The sequence below is a fragment of the Perissodus microlepis genome, chromosome 10, assembly GCF_051167445.1.
Source record: "Perissodus microlepis isolate ML-2025 ecotype Zambia chromosome 10, ASM5116744v1, whole genome shotgun sequence".
NCBI lineage: Eukaryota > Metazoa > Chordata > Actinopteri > Cichliformes > Cichlidae > Perissodus > Perissodus microlepis.
The window spans coordinates 24,711,228-24,733,898 of record NC_140470.1 but is presented as its reverse complement, the minus strand read 5'-3'; the positions used below and the strand labels follow the sequence as shown (position 1 = coordinate 24,733,898).

The 22,671-nt window shown below is 40.8% G+C and overlaps 1 protein-coding gene across 1 annotated transcript; it reads right to left on the bottom strand.

Moving 5' to 3' along the window:
• Positions 1 to 639: 639 nt before the first annotated feature.
• Positions 640 to 21,572, bottom strand: LOC146379509 (G protein-activated inward rectifier potassium channel 2-like). Its single transcript, XM_084940787.1, has 3 exons — positions 21,312 to 21,572; positions 6,894 to 7,811; positions 640 to 1,838 (listed from the first exon to the last, which is right to left on the bottom strand). Exons 2-3 carry the CDS (start codon positions 7,786 to 7,788, stop codon positions 1,477 to 1,479), a joined length of 1,257 nt encoding a protein of 418 aa, XP_084796913.1. The 5' UTR covers positions 7,789 to 7,811; positions 21,312 to 21,572; the 3' UTR covers positions 640 to 1,476.
• Between the last annotated feature and the right edge of the window lie 1,099 nt (positions 21,573 to 22,671).

Below are 22,671 nucleotides of genomic sequence, written 5' to 3'. Positions count from 1 at the left end.
TTCGGGTCCAGAACATGCGAATAGAGCAACATTAATGAATCAATGGTACGGAAGTAGAGGAAGCAAGAAGAATGAGTTGAGTAAAGTTTGACTTATCCTTATGGTCCGAAAAATACGGTAACTTCTACCTTCCTTTAGCATATCCAGAAGTCCAACTTTTTTGTGCGATGGGTAGCATCTTCCTCTGCCTTTTGGGTGCCACCGGAAGTGCCTTTAACGGTGCAAAACATTTCGTCGACATTGTTGTGTTTGTTGGGGGGGAACTTACAAACATACAGTACAGCACTTCAGAGTCACACTGCTAGCGATCGAAGATTTATATAAATTTGACAAGCTGAACGCATTCTGTACCGTACAGGAGACACTGCATGGAGGAGATTGGACAATGGTCTACAGCCAATCAGGACGCAGAACACGATGCGCTGTGGAAAAAAATAAAATAAATCATGCAAAATTTCACAATAAAAATCAGCAAGGCGCGTTATAGCGAGGGACCACTGTATTCAATTTTATGTGCAAGTTTCAGAATTCGTAAACTAATAGGAAAAGTTTAAAAAAACAAAAAGGTGTCCTGAAAGTACGTCAGTAGATTCTGGATTTGAGTAAAAGTGTTACAAAAACCACATCTCACCAAGTGCATAATAAGCAACTTACTGTTTATTTATTGATACTTTTAGGAGACAGGTGAGTTATTTCTGGAGACTCAAACAGCCACTAACCTTCATCAGAAGACTCCAGTGTGCAAAAGTGACAAAATGCAGTTTTTAAAGGGCCATTGTCTGAAGTCAGTCAGCTGTAAACAGCAAGTCATGGCTTCGTGTAGTACTATTTTAAACAAACACTTATCATTGGGGAAGAATCTTTCATTGGTTTAAACTAGAGTTTGCATCCATTGAACTGTATGTGTTCCTTATAACAACATTAATAATAATAATAATAATAATAATATCATCATACAGTATATACAGAATACAAGATAAATCAACTGCAGTTAATGTTTATACATGCTTATATATTCCTGAAAAACAAATAATGAAAGCTTTATACATACAGTAAGGCAGAGAATATATACAGAACTAACCTAAAGGAAGTAGTATCAAACATGTGTCAAATATTCACACTGCAACAAAACAAAGAATTTAAAACATTTTCTAGTATATACAAAAATACTTAGCAAATGCCCCTAGGAATATCTTAATAGAAAAAATAATAGGAATCTTGTCAGGAGGACATCACATTATATTTGAAACATGCACTTGCCGCAGGGGGTTTTCACTCCAGCGGTGGGCCACATGTCTACGTGTTTTCTCGTTTTTGGGGTAAATGTAAATCACTGAGAAAAAAGCGGTTCGTGGTGCAGGGGTACTTGGTCTACTGTGCTCATTGGTCCTCAATGGGTGGCCTTCCTCGGCGGGAGACCAACAGTACAGTCCATTAATCTCGTTTCGACTTCACGCTTGCCTCTTGCCACGCTCGCTACACTTTGGACTCACTCTCTAAATTGGCAATGTCCCCGTTCCTCTCGGTCTTCTCACTCTTCTCACTCTTCCCCTGCTCGTCCAGGTTGGTTTTGGTCTCCTGACCCTCCTGTTCAGACTCTGGCAGCCCCTGCTGGCTCAGCTTGCTAGCCAGCGACCAAGTTAGGGGCAAGCGGGTGCGGTTGGCCATATCAGCGAGCTCTTTGGCACTGCAGGTGGGTGTGTCAGTTTCGTAGATGTCGTGGAAGCTGTTGTAGTCCACCTCGTAGAAGCCGTCCTCCAGCGTCAGGACGGGCGTGAAGCGGTAGCCCCACTTGATCTCACTGCTGACGTAGGAGCTCCTTGCCTGGCAGGTCATACCTGGAGAGACAAAACAAAGAAAACCATTAGAAACTGTGGGACTAGTGTAGTCTTAGCAATCTTTAGTCAAAATGGGAGTCCTAGTCTATTGCAGTAATTTATCTTTGGCTGTAAGGCTCCAAAGAGCAGCAACAGACACAGAAAATCTAGCATTAAACGCATGGGTGGAGGTGGGTTGCAAAGCAGCTTGCAGAGGCAGCATCAACTTTATGTACGCTAAAGCAGCTTAAATAGCACACCCCATCAGAGAACTTTCAGTACGAGGTATAGAGCGTATGGACTGGTATCATTGTCCTTTTGTACGACCCAATTTCTGCCAATTTTTAGCTGTTGGACAGGTTGTTCTAGAATATTTATACAGACGCAGTGACTTTAATCATCCCTCCACCACCATGCTTCATATTTGGTTTGAGTGTTTGTGCTGACATGTGGTGTCATCTGTCCAAAGGGCTGTTCAGTTGCGGTTTTGCAAACCTAAGCTGTGCTGCCATGTTCTTTTAGAGAGAAGAGGGTTCCTCCTGGTAACCCATCCAAACCAGCTATTTGTTGTTCAGTTTTTCCCAATTGTACTGTCACGAACTTTAACACTGAACGTGCTAACTGAGAACTGTAGAGTCCGAGATGGAGCTTTTGGGGTTTTTGCAGTTTCTCTAAGCACTGCATCGTCTGACCTTGGGTGAATCTGCTGGTATGGTCACTCCTGAAAAGATCTGGATGTTCCACACCAGTAAACTGCCAGAACACTTGCTCTTATAGAGGTTAACCAAGTAGATTTATATATATTTTTTTTTGTTGTTTTGTTTTACAGTTTTGCAGATTGGCACCATTTAGTTTGCTGTAACAGCAACTATCACAAATAACTGGATTATTTAGACAGATTTAAAAAATGTGACAGTTCTCAGGCAACGTCGGCAGCTATAAGGAGCATCTTTTTTCTATAAACACTCAGCAGATTTATGGCAGGTTATTTGCGATAAACAGCAGGAATAATGATATCCTCGGAAAGTGTAAATTACTCAGGGAAAAGGTGTGATTTTTTTCCCTTCCCTCCCTCTGTCCTCTGTCATCACTCCCAGGGTCCCGTGGGGGTCTTCACAGCTCAGAAGCAATAGTAGATTTATCCTGAAGCCTCCCTGAGGCTCCTGTCATCACCCTGCGTCACCATCCCCATCTGCCAGATGCTGCTCACACATTTTATCTTCCACAAACAACCCATTTGCTTCCCTTTGAATTGCTGCGATCAAGTGCATTTTAAGTGCTATAATTCCCTCTGCATTACAACTACAGTAACTAACTTTCTGTTATTTTCAAAGCTCCTGTCCCTTTCACCTTACATTTGCACCTATCTTTGAAAAATCGAAGCAAGAAGTGACAGCATATTCCAGTTTCCCGCTTTGTTGGGCAGAAGAATGATTTCTGAAAAATGGGCATTGGTGGCATTTATTTTCTCCTGCTTGAGCTGTGCTAACGATGGTACTAGCAGGTAGAGTTGGATTTAAATGAGGCTTATCCCTAAACGTTCCCCTGGATGTACAGGCGTGTTGTTGTAATCTTTACAGCATCGTTACTGCAGGTGATTTAAACACACTTCCTCCATGGTTAGTTAACTGTAACCAGGAGTGGGTCCTAATCACTTTCCAGCAGCGTTTACTTGTGTTTTCATATTCATCAGTGAGCTCTTTGGCTCAGCTGTCTGCAGGAAACAGAGTCCTCTGTGAGCCTCCAGCAGCTGTTTCAAAACACGTCACGCAACCATTATGTAATTGGTTCTTTTTGTTTCATTGAGTCTGAGAGTGAGACAAATGATCGAACACCAGTTCAGAATTCAGGCATTTCAGCAACCATCTCATCTAACATGATGATGTGAAAATCGAGTGATTTTTGGGATGGTGACGCAAATCGTTGGTATCTCCCTCACGTCTCCTGCTGCCCATCCAGATGTTTTGGTCATCCTGCTCTCGGCTGTGCAGCTGTGCTCTGCACAGGCTCTCATCTTTTTAAATCTAACTCTAACGCTTTACATCTGTCTTTATATACATCTCTGTTAGCGTTTCCTCATCCCGGGGACCTTCTTTAAGATAGACGATGATGATGTGTGTCTGAATTGAAAACATAGCGTAATTAAAAAGAGCTACATCATATGTGTTGACTGTTGCGGCATGACTGAAAGGAAACTTAATTGGGACACATTTTAAAGTAGAGATGGCACGATACCACTTTTTAATGTCCGATACCGATTCCGATATCATAAATTTGGATATCTGCCGATACCGATATGAATCCGATATTTTGTAATCAATAAAACTGTTTTTTATAAATATCTTGCTGCATTTTGTAAAAGTTCATAATCAAGTTTTAAAAAACAAGAGACTGAAGCTATTCTGTCATACCTGTATGCAAAAAATACATTGCACCCAAAACATTTTATAGTTCAGCAACACTGAACTATAAAATAATAAATTTAAACCTACACCATCCCCCCTATTCTGGTATTTTAAAGAGTACTTAGTGGAAATATTAAGCAACCTATCTAATGGGGTTGCCAACTCCCAGCAAAAATATTAGGGAACCACCCCCCGCCCTGCACCTCATGATGCTTAATCGATGTAATCAACTTTAATTTAATGCAAGTGTAAGACAAATGCACAGAAATCAATTCAATCAATTCTTCAACAGAATTGCTGACTGCACAGATGGTACCTTCCCAAAGGAAAAAGTACTATAGCTTACTAAGGTGTATATATGACTTATTACTTACTATATACAATAATGTATTTCTATACATTTAATCAGATGACCACTTTTGTTGTAAGATTCAGATAATTATTTATTCAAAGTTTTTAAATGACATAACAAAGAAAAGTATTTCTTTGTGCCCCCCTTTCCCTGTTAATGCCCAACCTGGCCCCCCTGGCAAAACTTTGCTAGACCCGCCCCTGCACAGTTACCAGCCGTAAGCTACTAAAAAAAGGATCCTGGTGTTATTTGTCTCTCGGAAACAGTTCATAACTTCCCTTCAACTCACCCGTTCAGCTCTGATGATTCAGTAAGGACATCTCCTGGTTTCATCTTCATGTTTCACTCTCACTACATATCCAAACGGATATCATGACCAGCAGCTTTTACAGCCGTGGCTCCAGCAAACCTCAGCTTATACTAGAAAGTAATATTAAATACATTCCAACAACAGCTTATCACGCTTAAACGTGCTGCTGTTGTCTATCCGCTGGTCTCCTCTTTCTAGCGCAAAGTGGGCGATAAACAATCAAGAAAGACGGGACTTGCGGCAGAAAAGCCGATCAGCTAATCATTGATCAGTTTCATGTTTGAAGTAATAACAGGAGAGGAAGGGGGAGTGAATGAGAGAAGTAGATGCAATTGCAAAGACAGAATAACTCCAGCTTTGTGTCTATTTTTTAATTCTAGCTGAAGTACGGGACAAATTGCTTCCTTTTCACCTCAATATGGAACTCCGATGGCCAGTCCAGCTGTGGCTCAATATATCAGTTGTTAAGCTTAACGTGGAAATACTATGCAAACATTCAGGGATGAACTTACACACTTGCTTTACTTCTCTGGGATAGTTTTCGCCGAGATGAAATGCCGCGGTTAGGAAGCATGTAGCGAGGCTCCAAATGCTCCAACAGACCACCGACAGGTCTGGCAGACAACAGCCGCTCTATCACGTGACACATACTGCTCTGACCCGCCGAGCTGGGTTACGCCAAGTAGCGCGTTTTGTGAGGTGATTTTGTGATACTTTGGATCACAAAATCACAAGAGCCAGTAATTTAGGTCAGTATCGGACCGATACCAATATGTAATATCAGATCGGTCCATCTCTATTTTAAAGTATACCAAGTGAATTTGATGGCTCAGCTATGATATTACAGTTCAACATTTCCTAATTATAACATTTTACAGTGGTGTTTAAAGGTAGTTGAAGGTAACAAAAGGAACAGAGCAGTAGAAGTGGGGAATAATATGAGAAAAAACACTAATGCTGGACATATACAAAATTGTGTTGCACCTCCTGTTTGCATATGTGGTGTGATGAGGTTAATTAAACCTTAAACAATGTTGCAAAAACTAATTTTTGTGCATAACATAAAAGCAGACCACATGGAGACCAAAAGATGGATAAATACCTCTGAAAAGCGATCTTGAAACACTGACTATCCCCTGTCTACTCTTTAGCATTTTACTGGCTTATCCGCATTAGTAAATGACGAGTGGCATGTGGAACAGGAAGTCTTGTCCCAGTTATCTCCTGCCACCCTAAAATTATCTGAGGCTGTCGTCAGGCTTACTGATGGGTTCCCAGATTGACCCTGTGGGAGACGTGTGCACCAACTTTCAGTGGAAATCCCTTCAAAATAAGATTCCTTACGGTTGTGCCAGAAGAGTCAGTGAAACTTAAAAATGTTACAGTGACTTAAAAATGAATGTATTTCAAAGGACATTGTAGTACATTAAAGCTGCAGAGTGCAAAGCAGTATTTGATTCCCCTCCAGTGTCTTAAGGTAAGATGTGGTTCATTGTAGGTCAGCAAGCTCTGACTACAGGTGAGCTTTTGTACTGAAGTCCACTGCGTTCTATGTATTACAAATCCAGCAACAATACAGTAAGTCCAAATAAACTTGAAGAGATGTTTTTTTGATAACCTTCTGAGATATATGAGAAGTTGTGGCCAGATACACTGGTGTTCTCTCAAGATTGGCCTTTAATGGCAGATCCAGCGTAATGGCAGCCAGTTCACTATTATCAGAAAAAAGCTGAAATTCTAACAGCAGATTTAAGTATTTTAACAATTAGTATTCAAACATACATACTGAAATCCAGCACAGCTGGTGGCATTGGTCAGGCTGAGCACTGAAAACATGTTTGTAATCATTTTGTTAAAATTACAAAATTAACTGAGCACTACTCCAGAGATATGGTGAAGCAGTTCTCTGCAATAAATAATGCATTAGAAAGTCATTGTGTGACATTAGATCCACTAAACAGCAATTACTGTACACCTTAACCTCTGAGATTTTGAATCTGATGACTCACCTGTGGCCTCCACCATCCCCTCGAGGATCACAACAATTTCCAGCTCCTCCTTGGACAGGTGGGCCTGTGAGATATCCCAGAAGGGGCTGTTTTGATTGATCTCATGGCAGATGATGAGTGGCGATACCAGGAAGAGCCTGTCATCTCCTGTGTTGTAACCCACGTTTATATCTGTCTGGTTCAAAGGGATGAACTCCCCTTCCTTGGTCTGCTTAGACTTGATAAGCTTGGCCCTGATTGAAGCCTCGACGATGTGCGAGTTTCGGAGGTCTCCAACTCTGAACATCAGGCACAGCCGACCATCTCTCATGGAAATGACCGCATTGGTGGAAAACACTAGTGTCTCAGCCCGTTTCTTGGGCTGTGAGATCTTAACAAACATGCAACCCACCATGAAGGCATTCACGATAGATCCCAGCACTGACTGAACTAAAAGCAGCACTATTCCCTCGGGGCATTTGTCCGTGATCACTCTGTATCCATAACCAATGGTGGTCTCTGTTTCAATGGAGAACAGAAACGCTGATACAAACCCGTTGAGGTTATTGACACACGGAGTCCACTGGTTGTCTGCTATATGGTCCAGATCACCCCGGAGGTAGGCAATAAGCCACCACATGAAGCCAAAGAAGAGCCATGTCACCGTGTACACCAACACAAAGATGAAGAGGTTAAACCTCCACTTGAGATCTACCAGTGTGGTAAAAATGTCTGTCAGATAGCGGTATGTCTCTCGGACGTTTCCGTGATGGACGTTGCACTTCCCATCTTTCTGGACATACCGCTGGATCTTTTTCGCCCGGTCGATTTCTGCCAGGTGTTTAGGCAGGTCCTCTCTGGCCTGCTTTGGCAACTTGGGCTTTCTGATTATTGGGCTCTCCACATCCTGCTCCATGGGGTTTCTCGGTGGATTCAAGCCTGCAAGAGGAAGAACATAGCAGTGATCATGAGTTAGCAAGTGCAGGAACTCTAAGATGATGGTGACACATCTAGACGGTTGTTCAGGATCTAACTTATTAATATTTCAATACAATCAATACAACGGGTACCTCATTTGGCGTTATTTTACTTTAAATGCAGTGTGGTGTTTCAGAGAATAATATTTGACAGACAAGGAAGTATAAAAACAAATCCACATTTGGAGCATTAAAGAGCATACCACCTTGGTGTTTTGTAACCACATGTGATAAGTGAACTGCAACTATGACTATCAAACCACATGCTCAGACTGGATGGTCTAGATGGTCTGGATGGCTAACAACTTGGCAATCACATGTATATCATGTATATCAAATCGAATGTTTATTTTTTTTTTCAAACAATCATTAATTAAGGAAAATATGCTGGTTATAAACTGAATGCATTCCAATCAAGAAATTTAATTTGACCAGGTTGCATTAACTTTAATGTTTCACAGTGTAAGTGTAACAAAATCACGCAGGAAATTTACATGTAAACAAATTAATTAAAGTCAGCATTTTGAGCATAAATAATTTGAGATGTATTTGTTTTTTCTTTTCAGAAAACACATATATCATATAACAAATATTTTACAGTTGTTTACATTTGTAATTGGAACTTAAATTTTAAATATATTAGATCTGTCTAACTACGGTGAAAACAAGATAATATGAGCCTGCACAAGTCATTTTTTCCACACTGGGTTTTTCACCAATCAGCCATCTCCATTTGTTCAACCCTTCCCCCCTTCAGTTTCCCAATAAACTGGAGCTGCCACGACTCGCCCAAAACAACGTCATCACCATAACAAATTGTACTTGACGTGTAGCAGTGGTGGGCTATTTTCACGGAGATGTCTGAATTAGTTTGAAAGCATAAACAACTGAAGAATTATGGTAAGAAGAAGAAAGCTCCTCTGGCTTGGTTGGCACAGAGGGTTAATTATTTTTTTCATTTGGACATGAATTATCCACACTGTCAAGAGTGGGGCTTTTAATGAAAATGCCACCCGAATAATACGATTCAGAAGTAGCTTTGGAAAACACGCCACTCAGCTCAGATTCATTACGGAAAACAATTACAACTAAGCAATATTATATTGTTATTCCCAACGTTAAATGGCTTTCACCAATGTGCGTACATCAGTGCTGAACCCAATTCATACTTTTTACTGCATTGGTTAGATTAGCAATTTAAATTTAATTCCACGGCGCCATCTGCAATAACAATGAAACCATTTGTGTGTGGAAATTAGCGTTCCTGATCGTATTTCCGTTGACCTCTGCCCACAAAGAAACTAACAAAAAATTTAATTCATGCAGATGGACATTTTTGTAATGCATATTTTCTTCCGTCTCACTTCCCAGACTACTCAACAGATTTTACTAAACAACACATTAATCAACACTTGTTCTTGAGCTGCTATGCTGCCCCGATTAAAACCCACAAACTGAATTTAAATGTACAGCTTCTGTCATAAATCTTACCCTTAAATGGACATCCCAACTGCATGCTTTCTTTATTGGCCTCTACTATAGTAGCTTTGCATGATTCATGGTTTAAAATGATCTTTATTTCTATTACTGGGCTTTGGGGCTTTAGCTCTTCTCCCTTTAATCACACGTTGCTCGCAAATAGAGGCAGCAAGTGCATTTGTGCATTGATGTGACCATATTAGGGATATCCCCAGAAAACATCATATAGAGCCAATAGAAGAAAGCAGTCTGATGTCTGAGCTTGTCTCACAGTTTGTTGAATGCAAGACCCAAAGAGCAGGCAGAAGTAACAAAAATGCACCTTTTATTAGGTTAAGTCCACAAGGGAAATAAACAGAAAAATCCAGAAGTCAGAGTAGGAAGGTAACACAGATGCTTTGATAAACACTGAAGTGAAGGACTGGACTATTTAACCACATGGTAATGATCAAAGTGGAGGGAGCTGGGGAAATGAGTCACAGGTGGAGACATTGAGGACACTCAATGTCCTCGTTGTCAAATCGGTCACAAAACACCTGATAAAATGAAACAGGTAATAAGAAGAGAACTAAACTAAGGAAACTCACTGAACATGGGAAACTGTGGCAGGTATAATAATAAACCAAATACAAAGACCTAACTCAAATAACAGACTCCAAAACGCTAAACTAGAATTTACACACTACAGAGGACTAACAAAAAAAGACAAATGTCTCAGTCACACTACAGTGAAAATAGGACAGAGTCATCCTTCAGACTAAATCGGTGGTTGCACTGAATTTTTCACGCTCAGCGACAGACTGAAAGTAGCTATGGTGATCTAACTGGACACCCAAAGGTCAAGCATGCACCAACGCTCAACCTCAACCTGTGCAATCACATTCAGGGTGATTGTGCACATCACTGGGTGGAAGACAACCTGTCTCTGAACAACTCGGGTTTGACTTCTGCTGACAGTAAAAAAGTTTAGCTTTGCAAATAATTGTTGCTGAATTTATAAATGCAGACAGATTGCCAACACGAGGCCAGAGAGGTTCAGTAAGTAACAGCCATACTCGATGAGTCAGTAAACACTGAGGCTGTTCTATAAATTCTCAACTGCAACTCTACCAAATTAGATGCGGCAGAAATGAAACACAACAAAACGCTACATCCAGTTTAGTCACAGTAATACAAGGCAGGCTCTTTATCGAGCCTCTCAAAGATCACGTCGAAGTCTACAGGTTGTCTGCTCTTTACATTCTCTCAGTTGAAGCTGCTTTTGTAAAAAAGGAAAATGTCTGGAAGGAGTGCTTACAGATGCATTTACAAATTAAACCAACTTAGTGTGGACAGTGTGAGTGGCAGCTACACAAACAAGGCACGCATGCAAATAATATCATAAACAATAGACCTCCTACTCTGCCATTGTTTAAAGCCTAGTGCGCAGATTCACCACCGCTAATAAACAGGCTCAGCGTGAATCCGTGCAGCTTCGGGTGCAGCTGAGGGAAAACGTGTCACCGCCTACGCTGCCAACAGCAAACTACGCTTTGTCACAGTAACTCATCCAGTGCAGAGCAAGTGTGTAACACCGAATTCAGGTTGTAATTCAGCTCCGTGGGTGCTGAGGAGCTCCCCGGCACCCACGAGGAAGCCATACTGCGAAGTGAGATTGAGAGCCATCACCCAAACTCACTTCGTTTCCTGACAGCCCATTTAAGACGTCACTTTTAGCTCAGGTTGGAGATTTAACTTAGTTTCCCAACAAAGCATTGTGTACAGTGGAGTATTCTGTGTGTGCTGTACTGTTGTGGCAAAGAAACTCATGCATGTACAAAATACTCATACATAAGTTTTCAAGCAACACTTTTAAAGTTGGGCACTTGTTGGGATTTTCAGTCATTGCAACAGGATAGTACAGAGAAGACAGGCATTAAATAGCCTCTGCATTAGTCTTATGGCAGTGGGTCACCTAGTCAACCCAGTGAGCTACACCAGAGACCATCCAGTCTCTTTTTTAACTAAAAGCTTGGAAAACTGTGTGTATGTGACATGAGAGTCGTCAAATGACATCAGAAAAACTGAAACACTCTTTTTAGAAAATGAGGAATTTGTGCAGCTGCTGCAATATTGCTATTATAAAATAGTTTACACTATTTGGATCATGACATTTCCGGCTTTCAAGCGATGTAAAAATAAGGTGATGCTATTTAACCTCCGCTATTCATAGCTTTTTAGCACTGCCACTTCTTCTTTTGTCTTCCACTTGTCCAGTTTCTTCAGAAGTTTTAAGAACAAACCGCACACCATGCTGAGATAGGCCACTGTTTGGAAATCATCTTCTTGGTGCAAAAATTGAATTTTATGTCTGTCAAACTGTTACTTTTGGCATTTTTCATAGATTCAACTAAAGAAACACTAAGTAACAAAACACCTAAAGATACCATAAAGTCAACACTGGTTCATCCCTTAAGTTAGTTGTCTTTTTTATGCTTGAATGATTCATAGGTCAGTGTTAAATGGCTTACAAAACAATAACACAAAAAAATATTCTTCTGAGTGAAAAAGGAGCCAATGTCCAAAGACAAACTTTGGACCTTCAGGAAGCCTGGAGAAATAAGGAGTGGCTCAAGACTGAAGCATGAAGAATAGATTCAACTAAATCTAACTGAGACTTTGGAGTATATTTTTAAATAAAGCATCAATATGGAAATTCAGATAACATAGGGTCACATAGGGAGACCTCACAAGGTTAAATTAGAGCAGAAGAATTATCACTCGATCCATGTCAGGACCTCTGAGGATTAGGAGAAAAAAGGGGGTCTATAGCCTGAGTCATTTTGTTTGACAGACATTATTAAGATATTAATGTCATTATTCACTCTATCCGTGGGTCATGCTCTCTATATCGAATCTCTTAAAGATCCATGATCTGCTTCCTGCAGCCTACACATGTTGTATGATCTCTGAGTATGAACGCTAAAAAAAGAGCAGAATAAAAGGCTTGCATGAGACTCAGGTGTCCAAAAAGCTACGCTGGCTCGAGTTTGACGTCATTGTTATGAAATGCACAACTGTCAGAAAAACATGCCCACATTGACAAAAATAAATAAATTGAGCTCTGAGGACAATTTGGAACCAGTTCTCAACTGAACTGGTTCTTTAATCCACACTGTGGTTGCACAAAATCAACTCGGGGAGTTATAAAGTTGGTCCTGCAAGGTTAAACTTCGCATAAAAATAGAACTTTTAAAGACACAGAAATGAAAGAGTTGCTCTGTTATTTAATTTGCTCGCTCTGAAGGTGGAGTTTAGTTAGGAGGAGTGATTCTGTCAATGTTATTGAACTGCCCTCATCTAGCCTATAATTTAAGGCCCAATCATTTAATTATTTAACACTAGTTTGAAATGCTTTTCTGGTGGTTTATGGTAAATATTGTGATATAAAATCCATCCATCCAGTTTCAGGTCATGGGAGAGCTCGAGCTTATGCCAGGCAGGGCAGATCCTGGAAAGCTCGCCATCCTATCACGGGGCCCTTGAAATAGCCATGGCAATTAAAATTATATCATCCCAATTTTTTGTACTTTGTTGAGGCTGTACATATTGTGTTTTTATAGATGTAAAACAAATTGTGTGAAAAAAGGTTGGACTGCTTGGCCAGAGAGTGGTCTATAATACGATATCCAGGACAAATGTTGAAATCGGGCCTCATCATCATCCTTTCGGACAGAGCTGCAGATAAGAACCGACACTAATTGCATTTGGTAAAAAAAAAAAAAAAGAAAAGAAAAGAAAAAGAAAATAGGAAAAAAATAACCTTGAGTCAGATTTAAGGAAGGCTGCACTCTGTAAACCCCTCAGCCTCTTAAACTTCCTGAACCTGACCTCTCCTCCTTAAAGGTCCCTGCTGCGCCGTCCTGTCCGTTTTTATTCTGCGTGTGGTGCTAAAAACTGAACACAGCGGGGCTTGTTGTGTGATCCCTCTGATAAGTCTGTCACATTAGGAGTTTCTCCCCCCGACCTCCCACACCTCCCACCCCTCCGCCCGAGCCCGAGCCTGCGCCTCGGACTGTCCTGAGATCAGCATTGATTTCCTTTACTCCGCACATACGATCCTAAGCCACCACCATCAGCGTTCCTACCACTGGAACAAATGGCTGTGCTGAAGCCGTTCTGCTCTCCATTCACGGGGGAATATTATGAGCTTGAGCAGCACTGGTTTCCATGGCAACGCACAGCTCAGTCTACCAAAGTGCTCACAATATAGCAGGAATGTACTGGATGAGGCCACGGCGTTGGATAACATTTGTCTGTTTCATCTCGTTTCAGCGGGGCCCGAAGGAAAAACAATGTGCTGCATGTGCTTTGTGCACAGAGCTCCCATTCATGTGACATCTGTTTTTTTATTCTAATGCTGAATATCTGTGAATAAATATCTGATAACACCGGCTTATTAAGAGGATGTTTGGCACAGAAAACAATAAAACCCAAGATAATGAAATAAAAGTTTAGTGCTGCCAAGTCTCACGGGATGAATTTTATCTCATTTGTGTAATCAATAAGTAAATATTGATAACAAATTACAGCAGCTGTTATCACTATACTGCTACTCGGCCCCTCGGCTCAGTGGAGCTTTTCAGCATCTTTGAGCTTTTGGTTTTGGTTTCATAACCCACAACTTCACCACTTTTGATTCTCATGGCTCTTATAGTCTCCAAGTAGCTGCTGTAAATATCTCTAGACAAATGATGACTTAAATAGCTATTACATACATATTAAATATACATATTACATAATATACATATTAAAAACTGAGTGGTGATGGTGCAGGAAACTCTGACAAAGGAATGCTTTTTTGGTGAAGCTCACTGGTTCCAGAAAGGCTTTGTGGTTATTATCTGTATAACAGCTGAGAGAGAGAGAGAGAGAGAGCTGGCACACACGAAGCAATCTCTATAAACAAATATCTGCTTATGAACATTCAGAATCTGTGATTACGGGAAGCGATTTTTAGTATCAGAAACTTTCTGGTTCTCAGGCGTAGTGTCTGGAGGAAAACAGACGGCGTGGTGAACAAAAAAGGGGTTAAATTTTCCAAAAAGGAAAAAGCTGCTGCTTTTAGGGATCACCATAGCGGGTCATCGACCTCCATCTCACCCCAGCATCCTCCCCTGTCACACCAACCTTCTTCACTACAACCATTAACCTCCTCACAGGTTTTCCTATTTTCCTTCTTTCTTCTTCAAGGCCTCCTCTGCACATATCCAAAACACCTCAGCCTCTCCTGTTTATTTTTTATATTCCTTCTGTCACAAATCACCCTTAGACTCATCTCCGCCTGCTCCGCCCTGCCTGCACTCTCCTCATCTTTACCTATCTAGTGCACCGTCCCTTGCTTTAAACCTTCACTACCTCTTCTCCTTGCAGCTTCCCTGTTACACCTGCCTGCCTCTCCTTCACACACGTGTGCTCTCTTGCTTCTACTTTCATCTCTCTTCACTACAGAGCATACCTCCACCTCTGCAGCCTTTCTTCCACCTGCTCCCTGCTCTCACTAGAGTATCATCTGCAAACATCATAGTCCACCGTGACCTCATTGGTCATCCCGTCCATCAGGACTGCAAAGAAGAAGGAGATCTGACAGCAAATACATTTTCTACAGTTATTTATAAATGAATCGATGACTGGTGCATGAACCAATAAGCTGCTATGTAGATATTAAGACTGAAAGCCTCCAAATACTGTCTGTTGCCCCTAAAGGCTAAGTCAAGACAAGCTGATGGGCTCACAGCTGGAAAAGGAAGCAAACTACGTGCCAAAAACTGCAGTTCCTCAAGTGGCCACTTGAGTGTTCAGTGTGCTTCAAATATGTTCCGGTGTTAAAATGTTAAAACTTCACAACATTAAAAAGCATGTTTACAGCCTCTGTGGATAGTTCCATCCAACATAAATACACTGATGGGGGAACATTTATGTGTGCGCCCTCATCAGCCTGCAAATTTGAGCTGATTATTAATGAATTATTTGTGTTTTATTGAACTCTAGGATTTTAAGCTTCAAAGCAGGAAGTCTGTTCCTCTCGTCAGAGTTATTATAGCTTTGAATTTTCTAATTAGTTTTTATTTTTATTTAATTTTGACTTCTTGTTCTCAATTCATTTTAGTTTGGGTAAGTTTTTTTTATTTTAAAATGTTTCGTTTTTATTAGTTTCAGTGTTAGTTTTAGTCTTTATTTTATTAACATCTAAAATATTATCTTCTATGTCATCAGTAATATTTAGGAAAATCATCACAGGTATTACACACGCAGTCTTGTAGACAAAGTCTCAGTAAACATGTAACAATTTTCTGACACATACTTAACGTTTGTCAATATTTAATATTTCGTCTCTATTTTTATTTTATTTTACTTCATTTTCAGTTAGTGTTAGTTGTAATTTTTATTTTATTTTATTTATAATATACTAAAATGTTTGGGGGGGAGGGGTTTAATTTAGTTTTAGTTAACTATAATAACGTTACCCCTCGTATACACTGTGCCACCCCACCCTCGAGGATAGTTCATCCAAATAAGGCTTCAGTCACAAAGGCAACTACAGACTGGTTGGTGACCCCCAGATGACCTCCGGTTGCCAGGAAAAATGTGTTCTTTGGTTGGTTGGAGACTGGTTACTGACATTTGCTACATGGCATCACTCACAAAGACTGTGATGCACCAAAGACCTCATCCTGATCGCTTTCATTACTGGCAGATTTCGGTCGTGGTCGCTGGTTTGGATGGTTTATGTCTCAGTTTTCACAGTCTCACCATCTCTTCATGAGTAGTCTGCAGACAATGCAAACTATGGGCAACCACTCACAAACTGGTTGGAGAACCCTTATTTTGAAGACTGCTGGTTTTACAGGTGGTTTCAAACTGGTCTCTGGGCCCCTGTCCTATTTGAACCTTAATATGGTGAACCTTTGGTTGTAGGCCATCTATCTGTACACCCACAGATTTTCAGTTAAACATTAGGCTACACGTGAAATTAACAAGCCCATCTATAAACCGTATATGGCCTCATGAGGCCTAAAGGTAGATAAAGATGACTTTTACAGGAAAGCATCCCCCAAAACAGCTCATCCCACCAGATCCCGCTCATGAATCTACAAACGGTGCTAAACTGAAACACTGCAGGTTATTACACACAAGATGGTCCGTTTCACAGATGGTTACACAAGTGCAACGATGCTGAACATCGTTTGTTGGCCTGCAGCAGGATGCATGTAGACGTGCTGTGTAGGATGAACATCGACTGATGACATGCGTGAACACAACAGCAGCAGCAGACAATCGTGTCATTGGTGCTTCAGCTTCTTTCTGTGTCTTTGCCGTTTGGGGGTGATTGTTGACCAGGTAGCAACATCCAGATGTGGCTAAAATCCAGCAGAAGCCACATGGGGACTCGAGATATTTTTAGCCACACAAACAGCTGAGGACAGGCACTATAGACGTCACATGCAAATAATTTTCACATCCTAGCACAGATTTGATCTGGATCTAACCTTGTGTGTTTTAAGTGAGCTGACTCTTTCACAGGAAATGTGTGGGCCTGGTCAGTAAGAATGTTCAGGTATATCACTTTAAGGTTATTCATCAAGTCTGCATTAATCACCACAAGTCATTTGTAAAGGCTAATGGGTTTGTTCATTATTGATAAATTGACTTTTGTGAGGGCATCACCCCGTGGGCTGAACTCTGGGTGTCAGTCACAGTTTTTTTAAGGATCTTTATTAATGGGTTATGAAATCCGCAAAGCCTTTAGTAATCTTAAAGTAAGCAAGTTTTGAAACACATTTTAAAAAATGTGTAAATGTCAAAAGCTCCCTCAGGCTTTGAAGCTCATCTGTGCAAATATTCATGTGCACATTTTGATCATCGTTGATATGCAGCCACCCAGAAGTCTAGGCTTGGTGTCTGTGTGTGTTTTTCTGTGTATTACGTCGCTTTGATGTTCAGTTTTAATAGTAGAGTGTGCATAGTATTTTTTTTCCGGCCCTCGGTTGTGATTTTATGTATTAATTTTGGGTTACACACCACACATGCATGTATTCATTAAAACCTGACATCCTTTAAAGATGGGCCAAAAAACACCTTCCATGTTTGAGCAAACTTGTTCATGCTCACATCATCTTTGTTCTCATAAAGAATGTAAGACTGGTTTTCTACAGGGTTTCTGCACACAAGAACAGAACTAGATTTTTTTTAGATTTTTAAAATGTTTCAAGCATTAATTTTTCACCTTTCTGAGCTATTTCGTTTCATCTAGGTTGTATTTTTTAATAGAAATTTCCAAATTGTTAGGGTTAACAAAACATATTTCAATTGCATTTTATGCTTTATTAATCAGTTTTACATTTGTTCAGCATCAAGCCATCCACGACTGTACAAGTTTTTTTTCTCATTATTTTGTGGAGGAATCATGTTCCATGTTGGCAGCATGTTACCACAGTTCCCAAAAGGAAGCAGCCTTTTGGGAACTGTGGTAAGAAGGTATTAAGCAATCTGGCCATTGCTTAATATCTTCATTTAACCTGTGCAGCTTGAGAAAAGAATTTTAGTGCAAGAGTAATTCTTAAACCTGTATTTTACTGTTAAATCAACTTCTCTTAGTAATGACTTTTGTTAAAGTGCAATAATTTTAAAAACAGTAATCGCATTAAAGTTGCTAACTGAGTTTCTAGAGGCAGGACACGACAGCTACTGGGCAACAAAAAGCTAAATGAAAGAGTTTTACTGTAAACAGCTTTTGTTATTGTCAGTATTTTCAGTGTTTCTCCATCAAAAATGAAAAAACGAAACACGAAAAAACAAAACACAGACACCCATCGTAAACTTTATGCCAGCAGCAAAATGCTTTCAGCCTCCGATGGCAGCAAAGCAGCAAAAATGTGAAGCTATGCTGAAAAACATTGATAATATAACATTATTACTTTATGAACCTCTAGTCATTTCTTCTTCTCTTCCTCTGTCAACCAGCTGAGGCAGTATGCTACGACTCTCTGAGCCTGGCTCTGCTGGAGGTCTCTTCTTGTTAAAGAGGGAGTTCTTCCTCCCCACTCTCACAGCAGAGGTCATTGATCACTGGGGTTCTCCCTCTAATATTATACAGGCTGTTGTTGTAAACAAAAAACAACTTATTACCTTCTTTAACATGTTACCTAAGGCCACTTATAACTGGGTTTATAGTGCAACCTTTGGATGCTTGTTCCACCTACACACTGTGCAGACTTACACTCTCCAACAGCAGCAGCCTCCTCCACCACAACAGCATCTTCTTCTATAGCACTTAGAAAAAAACTGCTCAGGAAAGATAAGCCAAGGTTATGGCCTGGTCTCCAAACTCCCGAATTCCTCCTCCAGGCCTCAGCGCAGGACATGAAATAGTCAGGAAAAAACAGTCATGGGCAGGAAGGATATGTCCATGTCTGCAGCATATGTTGTGTCCAGGCTCTTCAAAGGCAACGCATCACCCTAGCAACCAAGAAACAACTTGGCAACTATATTTTAACCCAAATTGCGACATATATAAGTAGCCAAGTAGCTTCTTATGATTGGAAATGCTTTTAAAAAAACACAACTGAAGTGAGGAAATCTAAATGACTTCCATCAGTTTCAGAATGTGGACTTTTTCACCCTTTAAAAGGAGAAAATACTGATTTTGAGCACATTGACAGAAAAGCAGCACACATGCCAAGAGAAACAAAATAATAGAATAACAGTTGTGACTGTTTTAGAAACTGCTGTGAGACTGAGGTGGATTATAATATGATGTTACTTTGGATCAAGCTCTGAGGCCTCAGCCATCAGGACCCACAGGATCTGCTGCCAACGTCCTGGTGCCAGCTACCACAGGACAGAGGGTGAGAGCTGCTTTGGCAGCAACAAGGGGAGAAGGGGTCTGCATGTTATTAGTCCGGTGGATTGGTCTACGCCACAAGAACAAGAATATTGTTACTAATGACCTGATTTCTGATATTTTGACATGTCTAGCCAGGGTGGTAGGACATTCAGACAAACTCCAGGGAAGGAAAATGAGCCTCAAACTAAAAACATACATTTTATGCAGACAAATGCAAAGTGACTATCAACAGAACAGGATTGAGTTAATATCAACTCTGCTGCTTATTTTATGACTGTTTGAGACACAGTATCAGCAAGAAAACAAGCACAGAGTGAATTCTGCTGAATCGTGTTACCAGCACAAAAACGGCGTTACTCCAGAGGAGGACCACAGAGCGGAGACTGGCAGGAGCCTCAGGTAATCGACTTAAATGAGCAACACAGAAGAAAATGTTTTTTTAAAGGAGGCTGGGATCCAATGTACTCACTGTCTATTGGATCAAACTATTTATACTATGCTATTTCATAAGGAAAAATCACTGCAGTTGGTAACTGTGAGTCAGATTTACACCTGAACAGATTTTAATGGCAAATATCTTCATAAAAAGAAAGAAAGAAGAAAGAAATCTTCATAAATTCTACATTTTAAGGCTTTAAAACAAAAGTGGTCAAGGAATTACTGGTTTCATTAACTGCTTGAGATTACAGCCGTCAGATTTATAACCCTAAAGGACTTCAGTGGACACTAAATTCCCATTCACGTTATATTTTATAACAGAAAAAGAAAACAGGATGTAGAAGTTGCCAAATCATGTCTCTCTTCTTCTCTTTTACATTGTGCAGGGTACAATCCAATAACTAAAGTGCAGACTGCCCTAAAAAGATTTATTATGTGGTGTCGCCTAATGGTTTTTGTCCGTTGTGGTTGTGTTGCTGCATATTTGTTTGCTGCTTGTGCAGAATTATTAATGCTTCTCGGACCACCCGATTAAATGACTTATAAATAATTAATTACGCCACTCCATTTCAGTTAATTATACCCCGGCAGAGCCTGCTTTTCACTGCATTTCTTTTGCATTTCAGCGCCTTTCTGGAAAAACCTCCAGCACATCCCAGTTTGCCCAGTTTATAACCCCTACAGCACATTTCTAAAGCACGACTGAAAGGAAATGAACCATTTCTGGACTTCGTGCTTGCTTTTGCACCATCTCAGATTTATAAATGTTTCTGGACACACATCTTAACCTGGCTGCCTTATGAAATTAAGTTAATGAATGAATGAATGAATTAGAAGGGGCTGTGTCACGACCTGAGGTTATTCAAGTGTGAGGAGCTGTTAGTTTATAATTTATTTTATCATCATTACAGTTCATTTCAGTTTTATATGCGAGTATAATTTCTGTTTAGGGGAAGTTTCAACCTTTATTTAAAAACTTTTATATGTATTAAAGAAAAACACGAGTGGGCTGGTTAAGGGGAGGAGGAGGTTTAGCTTCACCTGTAATCCAGGGAAAAGTGAAGTGAATATAACAGCAGGGTTTTTATTACGACCTAAATGATTTCGAGAGCAAACCAAGCAGGAGATATTTCCCCCGCTGTCACGGGTGTGGGGGGGTGTAGGTGATCGCGATTATAACAGCAATAATAATGATAATAATGATGATGACGATGGCCTCCTGTAGTTGCTTCATTTGCTGCCTTTATGTGCTGCAGTGTGGCTCGTTTATTAGCCTTATCTGTGTCCTGTGGTGACGTGAGGCCTGCGGGCGCTCACAGCCTGCAACATTTTCTTCAACACCTTCCAGTTTCTTCCATCCGAGCGGCTGCTTTCCTCTCCTTATCATGTCAGCGCACAAAACCAGCCGCCGGGAGCTTCCTCAGTCAGCTTCCACCATCTGAGATGCGCCTTTCCCCCTTATCTCTCTCTCCCTCTGTGTGTCTGTCTTTCTCTTATGCTGATTATTATTGTCTTAATTAATCTCTGATATGCACTGTTATGTAACTATCCACCCCCACTGCCCTCCTCCCCCCCTTCCATATAAAACACATGATTACATTTAACAAGCCGATCATCAGCGTCGCCGCAAGGAGCCGCGCAGGAAGGAGAGGCTCTTACCTTGTGCAGCAGATCAGCGATCACTCCCCGGCTCATTTTAAGCCGTTTCGTTCCCATGAAAAATCTCCGCTGAGGCTGCTGGTCTCTGATTACCGGGACGCTGTTGCGAAGACCGAGTGAAGAGGAGCCACTAATTCCCCCTTTCCTCCATCCCCTATCCGCTTAAAAACCATCGGCCGTCAGCCTCCACCCCTCTCAGCTGGGAGAGAGACATAGGTGGGCAGTGAGGGAGAGAGAGAGAGCGAGAGAGGAAGAGGAAGGTTGAGCAAAAAGAGAGAAAGAGTAAGCAGAGAGAGAGGGGGGGGGGGAGAAGGAGGAGGACTGGAAATATGGGAGGTGATACAACACAGTGCGGATACACAGTGCATGGAAACATCAGGAGAAATAAGCAATATATCAGTAAAACAATGCAAAATAAATGCAGAAGCCTTTCTGAGATCATTGTTAGACTCGTGAACGAGGTCGCTTTAAATTTCTCAGCAGTTCGTTAACCAATAATTCAATAAACTTGAAAAAATAAAAGAGGCATCATTACAGGAGCTGCAGTATTTTGGTCAAATAAAAAGGACGTCATTATAGGACATAAGCTATACCATACATACACTTGGCCACTTTATTAGCTGCACCTTGCTGGTACCGGGTTGGATTCCCTTTTGTCTCCAGAATTGCTTAAATTCTTCTCAGCTTACATTCAACGAGACGCTGGAAGAAGAGAGATTTTGGTCCATGTTGGCATGATAGCATCACGCAGTTATGATATAACAATGATATCAATCTTATGTTCCACCACATCCCAAAGACGGTCTATTGGACTGAGACCTGGTGACTGTGGAGGTCGTTTGAGTGCAGTGAATTCACTGTCATGTTGAAGTAACCAGTTTAAGGTGACATGGCACGTTATCCTGCTGAAAGCAGCAATCAGAAGATGCTAAACTGAGGCCACAAAGGGATGAACAGGGTCAGCAACAATATTTAGGTGGGCCAAGGAGCACCAGTAAAATATCCCAACACCATTATATCGCCAACAGCCTGAAACACTGATACAAGACCAGATGGATCCATGTTCTCATGTTGGTTATGCCAAATTCTGGCATTTCATACTAGCTGCTTACATAGATACTTACCCTACATCTGAATATTACAGCAGAAATCAAGACTCATCAGACCAGGCAACGTTTTTCCAGTCTTCTATCGTCGAATGCTGGAAACTCGTGTGAATTGCTGGGCTATATCATAAATAAATGCTCAGTTTGAGGCAACAAGGACTAACAATCCTCTATATATTAAATGAACATATAGTAAGAGGAAAAATGTAAATATATTTTGCTAGCATGTTGATTTTGTTATTTCTACACTCAGG